Consider the following 15,845-nt stretch of genomic DNA (forward strand, 5'->3'; position numbering starts at 1 on the left):
GCATTTTATTGCATGTCAGAAAGTTATTTGATCACCTTAACCAACCAGTAAGAATTCCGGCTCGCAGCAGACCTGTTAGTTTTTCTTTAAGAAGCCCTCCTGTTCATCCACTCATTAGCCTGTAATTAGACGCACCTACTTTGGAACTCGTTACCTGTATAAAAGACACCTGTCCACACACTCATCAAACAGACTCCAACCTGCTCACAATGGCCAAGACCGAGAGGCTGTGTAAGGACATCAGGGATAAAATTGTAGACCTGCACAAGGCTGGGATGGGCTACAGGACAATAAGGCAAGCAGCTTGGTGAGAAGGCAACAACTGTTGGCACAATTATTAGAAAATGGAAGAAGTTCAAGATTGACGGTCAATCACTCCTCAGTCTGGGGATCCATGCAAGATCTCACCTCGTGGGGCATCAATGATCATGAGGAAGGTGAGGGATCAGCCAGAACATACAGGGCAGGACTGGTCAATGACCTGAAGAAGAGCTCTGTACCAAATATTCAGTTCTGCTTTTCTGATGTATCAAATACTTATGTCATGCAATAAAATGCAAATTAATTAATTAAAAATCATACAATGTGATTTTCTGGATTTTTGTTTTAGATTCCTTCTCTCACAGTTGAAGTGTACCTATGATAAAMATTACAGACCTCTACATGCTTTGTAAGTAGGAAAACCTGCAAAATTGTCAGTGTATCAAATACTTGTTCTCCCCACTGTATATATATATATATATATATATTGCTTTTAAAAGTGCTATTCTCTCCTACGTAAAGTGCTTAATGAGGGGAATAATGCATGTGAAGTAATGTGATATTAATTGTTTGAGTTTCATTATAACAGCCCTCAATCATCTGGAAGATTGCCCCGGTCCTTCTAATGAGATCCGTTTTCCGGGCAATGGGCTCAAATGAGGGAATGACGATTTCGAATTAGCTTATTTGCTATTCATGCTCACTCTATTGCCTGCTATGTAAAAGTCATTGACCATTTAGCGATTGGCTCGCCGCGAGTGTGCGAGCCGCGGCGGGGGTATTTGTGTTTAGGGTGGGTCGGTTGAAGGGGGGGGGGCTTCACCTATAATAAAGAACTGAGCAATAGAAATGTCAAGTGCCTTCTGTGCAGAGGTGAATGGGACAAATAAACCTGGTTGCAGAGGGCCCCATCTTTGCATTACCATAAGAAACGGGCCAATATGGATGGAAGGCAGCCGTTCTGTGCCCTGTCATGACGCCCTTTTCGGCACAGTGATTAATGTCTTTACGATGCCACATGCAGCCAGTGCCTCTGCTCACCCCTCTGTCAGACCTACATCCCCCACAAACCCTTGAATTCCACCACAACCCTAGTGAGAAGAAGGGGACAACCAAAGCGACGAGCCATGTTCCTTCCTAACCCCAGTGTGTAATATATGGGCATGGCGATAGAACAATCCTGTACGAAATTCCTTAAAGGGGTGCATAGTGTGTTAGTCATATACATACATACATACATACAGTGGGGAGAACAAGTATTTGATACACTGCCGATTTTGCAGGTTTTCCTACTTACAAAGCATGTAGAGGTCTAATTTTTATCATAGGTACACTTCAACTGTGAAATCCAGAAAATCACATTGTATGATTTTTAAGTAATTAATTTGCATTTTATTGCATGACATAAGTATTTGATCACCTACCAACCAGTAAGAATTCACCTGTTTGAACTCGTTACCTGTATAAAAGACACCTGTCCACCCACTCAATCAAACAGACTCCAACCTCTCCACAATGGCCAAGACCAGAGAGCTGTGTAAGTACATCAGGGATAAAATTGTAGACCTGCACAAGGCTGGGATGGGCTACAGGACAATAGGCAAGCAGCTTGGTGAGAAGGCAACAACTGTTGGCGCAATTATTAGAAAATGGAAGAAGTTCAAGATGACGGGCAATCACCCTCGGTCTGGGGATCCATGCAAGATCTCACCTCGTGGGGCATCAATGATCATGAGGAAGGTGAGGGATCAGCCCAGAACTACAAGCAGGACCTGGTCAATGACCTGAAGAGAGCTGGGACCACAGTCTCAAAGAAAACCATTAGTAAACACACTACGCCGTCATGGATTAAAATCCTGCAGCGCACGCAAGTCCCCCGTTCCAAGCCAGCGCATGTCCAGGCCCGTCTGAATTTGCCAATGACCATCTGGATGATCCAAGAGGAATGGGAGAAGATAATGTGGTCTGATGAACAAAATAGAGCTTTTTGTCTAAACTCCACTCACCTGTTTGGAGAAGAAAGAAGGATGAAGTACACCTCAAGAACACCATCCCAACCTGAAGCATGGAGGTGGAACATCATTCTTTGGGATGCTTTTCTGCAAAGTACAGACGACTGCACCGTATTGAGGGAGGATGGAAGGGCCATGTATCGCGAGACTTGCCAACAACCTCCTTCCCTCAGTAAGAGCATTGAAGATGGTCGTGGCTGGGTCTTCCAGCATGACAACGACCCAAACACACAGCCAGGGCAACTAAGGAGTGGCTCCGTAAGAAGCATCTCAAGGTCCTGGAGTGGCCTAGCCAGTCTCCAGACCTGAACCCAAAGAAAATCTTTGGAGGGAGCTGAAAGTCCGTATTGCCCAGCGACAGCCCCGAAACCTGAAGGATCTGGAGAAGGTCTGTATGGAGGAGTGGGCCAAAATCCCTGCTGCAGTGTGTGCAAACCTGGTCAAGAAATACAGGAAACGTATGATCTCTGTAATTGCAAACAAAGGTTTCTGTACCAAATATTAAGTTCTGCTTTTCTGATGTATCAAATACTTATGTCATGCAATAAAATGCAAAKTAATTACTTAAAAATCATACAATGTGATTTTTTGGATTTTTGTTTTAGATTCCGTCTCTCACAGTTGAAGTGTACCTATGATAAAAATTACAAACCTCTACATGCTTTGTAAGTAGGAAAACCTGCAAAATCGGCAGTGTTTCAAATACTGGTTCTCCCCACTGTACATACATACACACACACAGTACCGTTCAAAAGTTTGGGGTCACTTAGAAATGTCCTTGTTTTTGAAAAAAAAGCACATTTTTATCCATTAAAATAACATCAAATTGATCAGAAGTACAGTGTAGACATTGTTAATGTTGTAAATGACTATTGTAGCTGGAAACGGCAGATTGTTTATAGAATACACAGGCGTACAGAGGCCCATTATCAGCAACCATCACTCCTATGTTCCAATGGCACATTGTGTTGCCAAATCCAAGTTTACCATTTGAAAAGGCTAATTGATCATTAGAAAGCCCTTTTGCAATTATGTTAGCATAGCTGAAAACTGTTGTGCTGATTTAAAGAAGCAATAAAACTGGCCTTCTTTAGACTAGTTGAGCATCAGCATTCGTGGGTTYGATTACAGGCTCAAATTGGCCAGAAACAAAGATCTTGATTTTGAAACTCGTCCGTCTATTCTTGTTCTGAGAAATGAAGGCTATTCCATGCGAGAAATTGCCAAGAAACTGAAGATCTCATACAACGCTGTGTACTACTCCCTTTACAGAACAGCGCAAACTGGCTCTAACCAGAATAGAAAGAGGAGTGGGAGGCCCCGGTGCACAACTGAGCAATAGSACAAGTACATTAGTGTCTAGTTTGAGAAACAGGCGCCTCACAAGTCCTCAACTGACAGCTTCATTAAATAGTACCCGCAAAACACCAGTCTCAACGTCAACAGTGAAGAGGCAACTCCGGGATGCTGGCCTTCTATCCAGGGTTGCAAATAAAAAGCCATATCTCAGACTGGCCAATAATAATAAAAGATTAAGATGGGCAAAAGAACACAGACACTGGACAGAGGAACTCTGCCTAGAAGGCCAGCATCCCAGAGTTGCCTGGCTCTAACCTATTCAAACTTTTGAACGATTGTGTGTATATGTGTGTGTATATACAGTTGAAGTTGGAAGTTTACGTACGTTTTTCAATCACTCCACAAATTTCTTGTTAACAAACTATAGTTTTGGCAAGTCGTTTAGGACATCTACTTTATGGATGACAAAAGTAATTTTTCCAACAATTGTTTACAGACAGATTATATTGGATATATGGATATATTGAAGCAACATCTCAAGACATCAGTCAAGAAGTTAAAACTTGGTCGCAAATGGGTCTTCCAAATGGACAATGACCCAAAGCATACTTCCAAAGCTGTTGCAAAATGACTTAAGGACAACAAAGTCAAGGTATTGGAGTGGCCATCACAAAGCCCTGACCTCAATCCAATAGAAAATGTTTGGTTAGAACTGAAAAACATTTTGCAAGCAAGGAGGCCTACAAACCTAACTCAGTTGAAACCAGCTCTGTCAGGAGGAATAGGCCAAAATTCACCCAATTTATTTTGGGAAGCTTGTGGAAGGCTACGCGACACATTTGACCCAAGTTAAACAATTTAAAGGCAATGCTACCAAATACTAATTGAGTGCACGTAAACTTCTGACCCACTTTGAATGTGATGAAAGAAATAAAAGCTTAAATAAATCATTCTCTCTACTATTATTCTGACATTTCACGTTATTAAAATTATGTGGTGATCCTAACTAATTTTTACAAGGATTAAATGTCAGAAATTGTGTAAAACTGAGTTTAAATGTATTTGGCTAAGATGTATGTAAACTTCCGACTTCAACTGTATATGTATATATATATTCAATTGCCACCTTGTAAGTACTTCCTATGTCAATAATAAGAAAATATTATCGACTTGGGAAGTACTTACAATGTGGCAATTGAATTCACTTGTTAACCTCTCTTGGGTACGTGAGACGTTAGCGTCCCACCTCTTCAACAGCCAGTGAAACTGCTGGGCGCCAAATTCAAATACAGAAATACTCATTATAAAAATTCAGAAAACAAAACATATTTTACATAGGTTTAAAGATTAACTTATTTTGAATCCAAACACAGTGTCAGATTTTTAAAATGCTTTACGGCGAAAGCATACCTTACGATTATTTGAGAACATAGCCCAGTAGACAAATCATTACAAACAGTAACCAGCCAAGTAGAACAGTTACACAGGTCAGAAATAGAGATAAAATGAATCCCTTACCTTTGATGATCTTCATATGGTTGCACTCAGCAGACATTCATTTACTCAATAAATGTTCCTTTTGTTCGATAAAGTCTCTTTATATCCAAAAATCTCTGTTTTGTTTGCGTGTTTTCTTCAGTAATCAACAGGCTCAAAACAGGCAGACAAAAAATCAAAATTGTATCCGTAAAGTTCATAGAAACATGTCAAACGATGTTTATATTCAAACCTCAGGTTGTTTTTAGCCTAAATAATCGATAATATTTCAACCGGACAATAACGTCGTCAATTTAAAAGGTAAACAAGAAACGCACTCTCTTGGTCGCGCGCATGAAAAAGCTCTGTGACACTTTAGGGTCCACTCATTCAGACTGCTCTTACTTCCTCATTTTTCAGAATATAAGCCTGAAACAATTTCTAAAGACTGTTGACATCTAGTGGAAGGCATAGAAACTGCAATTTGAGTCTTAAGTCAATGGATACTGTAATGGCATTGAATAGAAAACTACAAAACCAACAAAAAAAACGACTTCCTGAATGGATTTTTCTCAGGTTTTCACCTGCCAAATCAGTTCTGTTATACTCACAGACACTATTTTAACAGTTTAGAGAGTTTTCTATCCAAATCTACCAGTTATATGCATATCATATCTTCTGGGCCCGAGAAGCAGGCAGTTTAATTTGGGCATGCATTTCATCCAAAATTCAGAATGCTGCCCCCTACCCTAGAGAAGTTAAGTCATAACAGAGTTCTGCCTTCCGCTACTTGTGCTACTGAATGCTAGCAGCAGGTATCTGAAATGGTAGGAAATGGATGCAAGTGTTTTGCACAACAATATTGATAGTAGACATACATGATCAGGACCTACCTACACTGTTTACTAAATTCTTCACAAATGCTAGTTTATCCAACAACTTGATTGACTTTCCAAATGCATTTGTACAACACTGTCTCTAAACCATTCAGAAATTAATTTCCAACCTAATTCCTCTGCACAGATTAAAGCTACATTTTAATACACCCGCGTCTGAACAACAGGTACGGTTAACACCCGTGGCACACGCAATCATACAGGTCGTACGAAAAGATAATGTGGGTTTGACTGCTACAAACTCTTATTCACATATAAGAAATAGTACTTAGTGGTCCTGCGTCTCCCTCATATAAATTAATCTTAAATCCAAATCCCCCTCTCTGTCTCTGGCAACCTGAACCAGCAGCTTCATTGAAAGGGCCTTATTATCTCCACTAACCATGGCCCACTCCTTGGCACTGAATAGTCAGTGCCTTTATTCCTCTCTCCTTCTGACTGGAGACCTCATAATGGCTTCATTAAAGCAGAAGTTTAATTTGGTTGACAATGGGTTTATGGCCCCGGGGTAGTCTATTGGCAGCGGGAGGAGGACTCTTTTCTCCGGCTTTTTCAGCCCGGGTTCAAGCGGGGTTGACAACGTGTCACCAAAATGTGAACAAACATGTAATTGATGTTCGGACATCAGCGGCCCCTACTCGAGAAGCCAGCCTGCTCTTTTGAGTCGAGGTGGAAGGAACGGGTGGCCGTCCGGGGTCTTTGAGAGGACTTGGCACAGGGGGGAACCGATTTCTGAATGCCTGCCCTGCTCGCTTCAAAAGAGCCACAGACTGCAAAATTCAAAAAAAAAAAAAAAAAAAGGGATACGGTTTAATAAAAGAAAAAAATCCTTCCCCAGCCGTAATGATTCTGACGTGATGTGTAATTGCTCCCCACATACAGAAGTCGAGTTGCAGACAACACATAGACTGGTGGCACTCATCAGGTGGCACTCACCCTTTATGTTGGGTCAGTGGGAAGTGCGATCTATTTTTGTTGCAAATTTTCACCGATGTAAAGGAAAATTGAGACGTGGAGAGGTGTATACTTTTTTGCTTCCTTTTTTAGTTAATAAGCGTACAACATTCCCTTACACTTCAAATACAAACTCCAAACCTCTCGGCCATTGAGTCATAATATTAGAAATGCACCTTTTTATATGCAATGTGTATGAATGCAGGTGAAGTACTGGTTGATCATATTATCATCAAAAGATTTAAAGGGATATCCGATATCGTTTTGCGCCGCTAATGACTAAATAATTCCAGACTGAGCTATTTGTGTACTTATTTGTGATAATATAGTTGCTCATTAAAAATACTGTTATGTTGAAAAACATCATTCGTCATTTAAAAATAATTTAGTTAAACTGCACGGTTTTGATTTCAAATGGAGAATAATCTTGCGCATCACGATATCTTAACCATATATCATCGAGGTCAAATATTGCCAATTCCCAACATTATCATATATCGGCCCAACACTATTGCATCCAAAACATCAAGGGCGATAACAAAGGATGTGTTATTCCCAGCCATCAGTGGTCTCGTGTGGTGTGATGATGTGTGTTGTTTGTCCAGGCGGAGATACCATCAAGAGTATCAACCAGCAGTCTGGAGCCCACGTGGAGCTGCAGAGGAACCCCCCTCCCAACACCGACCCCAATGTTCGCGTCTTCTCCATCAGAGGCACCCCGCAACAGATGGAGGTAGCATGCCAGCTCATTGACGACAAGATCGGAGTAAGTTCCCCCAAGTCAAGTGCCTTTAAGTCCAAAGACTAAGTCTCGATAAGTCAACACGACTACCTATTGCCTGGCGACTTAAACTGTATTGCCTGACGACTTAAACAGAATTTTTCCACTGCTCTGTGTTCGCTACATACTTCAGTCTGAGATGGCCGTCTTTGAAGTTGTTTGTGGAGACATCAAAATGAGGGGTGTTGTACAAAACAAAGTCACCAGCGAATGGATAATCTCTTAACAATTCAGACTATCAAAGCCAATGGTGAATTTTCACAATGCCGCTTTACCCACGTATGTTCTTACTCTGGCCCAACCCATCGGTTTCTGGGAACAATCATTGTGGAAGTACTTAGATCCAGACTCATTGCGGAGAAGAAACTAACGTTCGTGGGCGTGGCGTAGCGTTTGGATGGAGCAATGAGTTTGGGTAGCTGAAATTGGGTTTTTATTTTTGTAATGAGGCTTGCTTCCCGCTTATGGCCACCTCCGTCTTACAGAGACTGGGCTCTGTTTATCATGCATCCTTGCACTTTATTACAAATGCCAAGACACTCACCCACCATTGCACATTGTACCAAATGGTAGGTTGGACCTCCCTTTATATGCGCAGAAAGATACATTTGTATGTGTTCATCTACAAAGCCCTTTTGGGTAAACTCCCTCTTTACCTCTGTAGTCTGGTCTCCTTTACCACCAGCAGTTACCATACCCGGTCTGCTAGGTGGTTGCTACTTAAAGTCCCCAGGACCTTCACAGTATTAAGCATGACTGCCTTCTCTTCTTGTGCACAAGACGCATGGAATAGTCTACAATCCATGAATGAATTTAAAATATTGATGGAGACTCTGTTACAGAGGAGAGGAGTTTAAATGCTGTTTTTAGGCTGGATCATGTTGTATGTTTTAATTATGTAATGTATTGATTGTTGCTGCCTTCTTGGCCAGGTCTCCCTTGAAAAAGAGTCTCAATGGTATTTTCTTGGTTAAATAACAAATAAAAGCTAGGCATGGGTACCTAGGCAAATTGCCTGCAATTTCTATGTTTCATTATTAACTGTTAGTCGACTAAATAAATACCACCATGATTTAAATTAATTTAACTGTCGTTTTTTACTCTAGTTAACAATGTTGAATGTCTCGTTTTTTTCCCAGGGCTCAGGAATAGTGAGCAATGGTAGTTTTGGGTTGAGCCCTTACACTCAAAGCCCTGCAACTCATCAAAAGTAAGTCACAGTTTCTGTTCGTCCCTGTCATTTTTTGTCTACTATATGCATTTTCTTTGTGTTGCTGTCGTTCTGCCTGCTTTCTGTCTTGATCAGTTGTGGCAGTGGAGCCCAGACTTTAATGACAGGGGGATGGGGGACTGGTTATCAAACATGGCAGCCTCAAGGCCAGCAAGACCACAGTAAGTCACCTTAGCGCTACAACTTGTCTTAAGCACATCTCGTAAACATTTGGCAACGTTGTCTTGTATTTTACAATTAATATTAACTCCGCTAACATGGTGGAACCAGGCTGATCTCTATGTTCACCACTGAAACAGAATGGTCAACGCAACGATCAAGCTGGTTGCACTTGGCTAAAACGCTGCAGCAATTACTTTGTATTTATATTTTCTCAGCTTAAACATTGTTTTGAAATAATTTTACACTGTGTTTACTGTGCATTCGGAAGGTATTCAGACCCCTTCCATTTTTCCACATTTTGTTACAGTACAGCCTTAATCTAAAATAGGTTAAATTAAATAATGTCCTCATCAATCTATACACAATACCAGCAGCAGCATACCACCCTGCATACCACTGCTGGCTTGCTTCTGAAGCTAAGCAGGGTTGGTCCTGGTCAGTCCCTGGATGGGAGACCAGATGCTACTGGAAGTGGTGTTGGAGGGCCAGTAGGAGGCACTCTTTCCTCTGGTCTAAACAAAGATCCCAATGCCCCAGGGCAGTGATTGGGGACACTGCTCTGTGTAGGGTGCCGTCTTTCGGATGGGACGTTAAACGGGTGTCCTGACTCTCTGAGGTCATTAAAGATCCCATGGCACTTATCGTAAGAGTAGGGGTGTTAACCCCGGTGTCCTGGCTAAATTCCCAATCTGGCCCTCAACCATCACGGTCACCTAATAATCCCCAGTTTACAATTGGCTCATTCATCCCCCTCCTCTCCCCTGTAACTATTCCCCAGGTCGTTGCTGCAAATGAGAACGTGTTCTCAGTCAACTTACCTGGTAAAATAACGGATAAATAAAATAAATAAATAAAATAAAAATGACAGTGAAAACATGTTTTACATTTTTTGTGTAAATTAATAAAAATAAAAATACCTTATTTACATACAGTTGAAGTCGTAAGTTTACATACAATTCGGTTGGAGTCATTAAAACTCCCTTTTCAACCACTCCATACCGGTTATTTCACTTATAATTCACTATCACAATTCCACTGGGTCAGAAGTTTACATGCACTAAATTGACTGTTCCTTTAAACAGCTTGGAAAGTTCCAGAAAATTATGTCATGGCTTTAGAAGCTTCTGATAGGCTAATTGGCATCATTTGAGTTAATTGGAGGTGTACCTGGGGATGTATTTCAATGCCTACCTTCAAACTCAGTGCCTCTTTGCTTGACATCATGGGAAAATCAAAAGATATCAGCCAAGACATCAGAAAAACATTGTAGACCTCCACAAGTCTGGTTCGTCCTTGGGAGCAATTTTCAAACGCCTGAAGGTACCACGTTCATCTGTACAAACAATAGTACGCAAGTATAAACACCATGGGACCACGCAGCCGTCATACCGCTCAGGAAGGAGACGCGTTCTGTCTCCTAAAGTTAAATGTACTTTAGTGCGAAAAGTGAAAATCAATCCCAGAACAGCAGCAAAGGACCTTGTGAAGAAGCTGGAGGAAACGGGTACAAAAGTATCTGTATCCACAGAACAAGTCCTATATCGACATAACATGAAAGGCCGCTCAGCAAGGAAGAAGCCACTGCTCCAAAACCCGCCATAAAAAAGCCAGACAACGGTTTGCAACTGCACATGGGGACAAAGATCGTACGTTTTGGAGAAATGTCCTCTGGTCTGATGAAACAAAAATGCAACCGTTTGGCCATAATGACCATCGTTATGTTTGGAGGAAAAAGGGGAGGCTTGCAAGCCGAAGAACACCATCCCAACCATGAAGCACGGGAGTGACAGCATCATGTTGTGGGGGTGCTTTTCTGCAGGAGGGACTGGTGCACTTTACAAAATAGATGGCATTATGAGGAAGGAAAATGATGTCTCAAGACATCAGTCAGAAGGTTAAAGCTTGGTCGTAAATGGGTCTTCCAAATGGACAATGACCCCAAGCATACTTCCAAAGTTGTGGCAAATGGCTTAAGAACCACAAAGTCAAGGTATTGGAGTGGCCATCACAAAGCCCTAACCTCAATCCTATAGAAAATGTGTGGGCAGAACTGAAAAAGCGTGTGCGAGCAAGGAGGGGCCAAAATTCACCCAACTTATTGTGGAAAGCTTGTGGAAAGCTACCTGACACGTTTGACCCAAGTTAAACAATTTAAAGGCAACGCTACCAAATACTAATTGAGTGTATGTAAACTTCTGACCCACTGGGAATGTGATGAAAGAAATAAAAGCTTAAATAAATCATTCTCTTTACTATTATTCTGACATTTCACATTCTTAAAATAAAGTGGTGATCCTAACTGACGTAAGATAGGGAATTTTTACTATTATTAAATGTCAGGAATTGTGAAAAACTGAGTATAATGTATTTGGCTAAGATGTATGTAAACTTCCGACTTCAACTGTAAGTATTCAGACCCTTTGCTATGAGACTTGAAATTGAGCTGAGGTGCATCCTGTTTCCGTTGACCATCCTTGAGTTGTTTCTACAACTTGATTGGAGTCCACCTATGGTAAATTCAATTGATTGGATATGATTTGAAATGGCATAAACCTGTGTATATAATGTCCCACAGTTGACAGTGCATGTCAGAGATCTCCGAGACAGGATTGTGTCAAGGCACAGATCTGGGGAAGGGTACCAAAAACGTTCTGCAGCATTGAAGGTCCCCAAGAACACCATGGCCTCCTTCTTTCTTAAATGGAAGAAGTTTGGAACCACCAAGACTCTTCCTAGAGCTGGTTGCACGGCCAAACTGAGCAACCGTGGAAGAAGGGCCTTTGTCAGGGAGGTGACCAAGAACCTGAGTTCCTCTGTGGAGATTGGAGAACCTTCCAGAAGGCCAACCATCTCTGTAGCACTCCACCAATCAGGCCTTTATGGTAGAGTGTCCAGACGGAAGCCACTCCTCAGTTGAAGGCACATGACAGCCCGCTTGGAGTTTGCCAAAAGGCACCTAAAGGACTCAGACCATGAGAAACAAGATTCTCTGGTCTGATGAAACCAAGATTGAACTCTTTGGCCTGAATGCCAAGCGTCATGTCTGAAGGAAACCTGGCACTATCCCTACGGTGAAGCGTGGTGGCAGCATCATGAGGTGGTGATGTTTGTCAGCGGCAAGGACTGGGAAACTAGTCAGGCTCAAGGGAAAGATGAACTGAGAAAAGTACAGAGAGACCCTTGATGAAAACCTGCTCTAGAGGGCTCAGAACGTCAGACTGGGGTGAAGGTTCACCTTTCAACAGTACAACAACCCTAAGCACACAGCCAGAACAACGCAGGAGTAGCTTCAAGACAAGTCTCTGAATGTCCTTGAGTGGCCCAGCCGGAGCCTGGACTTGAACCTGTTCGAACATCTCTGGAGAGATCTGAAAATAACTGTGCAGCGACGCTCCCCATCCAACCTGACAGAGCTTTAGAGGATCTGCAAAGAAGAATGTGAGAAACTCCCTAAATACAGGTGTGCCAAGCTTGTAGTGTCATACCAAAGAAGGATTGAGGCTGTAATCTGAATACTTATGTAAATGTAATATTTAAGTTTTTAAAATTTGTAATAAATTTGCAAAAATGTCAAAACCCTGTTTTTGCTTTGTCATTATGGTGTATTATGTGTAGATTGAGGGGGGGAAACAATTTAATCTGTTTTAGAATAAGGCCGTAACGTAACAATGTGGAAAAAGTCAAGGGGTCTGAATACTTTTTGAATGCACTGTATATGAAATAGACATGTAAAGATGGACTCTGCAACATTTTGCTCATTTCAGTGTCATACAAATATCTCTCAAATGTAAGTTAAGACTCATAAATGCATACAAGCCGATTGTCAGAGTTCGATGTGTCCAGGATAACGGTGTCCTCTGAGTATTTGCTCATCTCGGGGTGCTCAGTAATCGGTGAAGTAGTTGTGGGAAATTGCTGCTCAAGCATCTAAAAAATCCTAAGTAACAGCGAGTAAACTATAAAAACAGACGTTGCATGCGGCTGAGTGGCATTTGATAATTTCGCCGCCTCTTGCGATATGTATATTGCACGTGTCAATATCACAATTTCGATGTAAATTGGATTAATCGTGCAGTGAACCAGGTGTAGAAGGTACACATTAGCTTTCATCCACTCATCTATTTTACTTCTAAGCCAATTGAAAGGGGAGTCTACCATGGCTTGAACCAATGATGTTGGGGAAACATAAATGTGCAACAAATAACACATAAAGATTGTCAAGAAATTGCCAGAAAGGCTTTTAGTTAGTCAACCATTTCATTTAAATGTTCCTATTATTCCCAAATCAAATTACTTCTGACAGGTTTGGGCAAAAGGCTGTATCGCAAGAAAAAAAAAAGTTACAGTCMATTTGAAATACACTGGTATTTGTTCTATATTTAATGCAATGTTATTTTATTTGGGTACAGGTCACAATGGATCCCAGGCAGGCCAGATGGACTACTCTACAGCTTGGGAGCAGTATTATAAAAAGCTCGGCAAGTGCTCTGAGACAGTAAAAACCCTGTCATACCCACATGACTTTTCGAACAATTGCAATATTTTTGCCATACATTTAGTGCAACTGCAGCAAAGCTTGAGGTTTGGCGTTTGGAGCAGTATATCTCCAGTAGTAGACATTGCAGATAACGCTGTGTTTGCAGGCCAAAAGACCCAAGCTCAGAGTATTGTCCATGACTACAGCAAAGCATGGGAGGATTATTATAAGAAACAAGAGTAGTCTCATTCATTTTGTCAGTTGTCTTTAGACATAATCAAGATTGCAATTCCAATTGTGATAGCGTTATTTGATGCTGTTTTCTCGGAATGTCTATACGCTTGTGTCCCAAAAGGTCAGACATCTCAGCAGCAGAGCTCACTCCCAGACTACAGTGCAGCTATGGCAGAATATTACAGGCAGCAGGGAGCGTACCTCTGGCCGGGTGCACAGGCAACCCAGGGCCCAGATCTTCAGGTAATGTACAACACTGCCAAACTTATACTAACACTGGCTCTAAACAGCTCTCTAAACAATGGTTTCTTCCACTAATTAGGTCTCCCTCTTTATGACTCTAAACAGCTCTCTGTCTTTAAACAAGCTCTGTCTCTGAACAGCTCTGTCTCTGCCTCTAAACCACTCTGCCTCTAAACTTATGTCTCTAATCAGCTCTGTTTCTGCTTCTAAACAGCTCTCTCTGAACAGCTCTGTCTCTGCCTTCAAACAGCTCTGTTTCTGCCTCAACACAGCTCTCTCTGCCTCTTTAAAGTGCCTGCTCTGCCTATGAACAGCTCTGCCGCTAAACAGCACTTTCTCTTTATATAGACTGAGTGTACAAAACATTAAGAACACCTTCCTAACATTGAGTTGCACCTACCTCCTCCATTTTGCCCTCAGAACAGCCTCAATTCGTCGGGGCATGGACTCTACAAGGTGTCCAAAGCGTTCCACAGGGATGCTGACCCGTGTTGACTACAATGCTTCCCACAGTTGTGTCAAGTTGGCTTGATGTCCTTTGGGTGGTGGACCGTTATTGATACACACGGGAAACTGTTAAGCGTGAAAAACCCAGCAGCATTAAAGTTCTTGACACATACTACCATACCCCATTCAAAGGCACTTAAATCTTTTGTCTTACACATTCACCCTTTGAATGGCACACATACACAATAATAATGTCTCATTGTATCAAGGCTTTAAAATCCTTATTTAATCTTTCTCTTCCCCTTCATCTACACTGATTGATGTGGATTTAACAAGTGACGTCAATAAGGGATCACAGCTGTTCTTAATGTTTTGTACACTCAGTGTATGTTAAAACTATTACTGGCAAGTCTTGAAGAGTTTACATGCATGTGTGTATTGGGATGTGCTCTTGCGTACATGGTAAACTACATAACATTTTCCTTTTTAAAATGTCTTCCAGGAGCATTAGAGTGGACACCCATCTAATTAAGACTTTGGAATCATTGAGACGAAAAGAGAACTATTAACAGTACTATTGACGTTTCTAAAGTATATTTTCAAAACTTTGCGTCGTACCTTTCCTTTTTGTAATGTATTCGCTGTAGAATAACTCAACCTAAAAACTGATATTTTACTTGGCAATTTTGGGATATACTCGTCTTGAGTATACTTTTTATTTTATTTTTATGTATGTGTCTTTGAACAAGATGTAGTATAATCTATTTTGTCTAGTTTTTGCAATAAAATGGTATTGGCTTAGCAGTCTTGAGGATTGAGTATAATGACAGTTTTGTTTTTGTGAACGATCATGTTTTAAGCATGCGTTTGCTTTTTGATTTGTGTTTTTACGTAGAACATTTTAAATTTTGAGAGATTGAAATGTAATGTGTGATTGTTGGAAAAAAGTTGTAATTTCTAACTAAATTCCTGGTATGGTATCTGTCATTTCTTATTCAATCATGTTATTCTTCTGTGTCATTGTTTTGTTTTCTGTTCTGGAAGGTGCGATATCTAATTTCTGTTTTGAGACACATATGCTGATAAATGAGTTATTATTCTTACATTAGACATCCTAGTTTTAAGCCTAAGTGTAATAAATGCTTATCAAAATGATATTTTAGAGAGCTGGGATATGATGTGTTTTATTTAATCTTATGTATGTATCCTCATGTACATGGGTATTTAAGTATATTTGTTGAATAAGGATTGTTAGTGTAATATTCACACGGATGCTCTCCCAATTTGATGTATTCACTGCTAATATGGAAAATGTTGTTTTGAAATTTGATGTTGCATCTCTCACCAAGTGCAAATATAAACCCAGCATGTC

General features: G+C 41.0%; 1 protein-coding gene across 4 annotated transcripts in view; it reads left to right on the forward strand.

Moving 5' to 3' along the window:
- Positions 1-15,447, forward strand: part of LOC111973999 (far upstream element-binding protein 3) — a 107,791-nt gene extending 92,344 nt beyond the window's left edge. For 2 of the 4 annotated variants that reach the window (XM_070447158.1, XM_070447159.1), the window contains 4 exons: positions 7,504-7,664; positions 8,819-8,889; positions 8,986-9,071; positions 13,482-13,874. In XM_070447158.1, the coding sequence (XP_070303259.1) occupies positions 7,504-7,664; positions 8,819-8,889; positions 8,986-9,071; positions 13,482-13,792 (629 nt within the window). In that variant the 3' untranslated portion in view covers positions 13,793-13,874. Of the gene's footprint in view, positions 1-7,503; positions 7,665-8,818; positions 8,890-8,985; positions 9,072-13,481; positions 13,875-13,904; positions 14,027-14,975 lie in introns of those variants that run through there. The other 2 variants (XM_024001488.2, XM_070447157.1) reach the window with 2 other exon arrangements.
- Positions 15,448-15,845: the final 398 nt, after the last annotated feature.

The sequence above is a fragment of the Salvelinus sp. IW2-2015 genome, linkage group LG15, assembly GCF_002910315.2.
Source record: "Salvelinus sp. IW2-2015 linkage group LG15, ASM291031v2, whole genome shotgun sequence".
In the NCBI taxonomy this organism is placed as follows: domain Eukaryota; kingdom Metazoa; phylum Chordata; class Actinopteri; order Salmoniformes; family Salmonidae; genus Salvelinus; species Salvelinus sp. IW2-2015.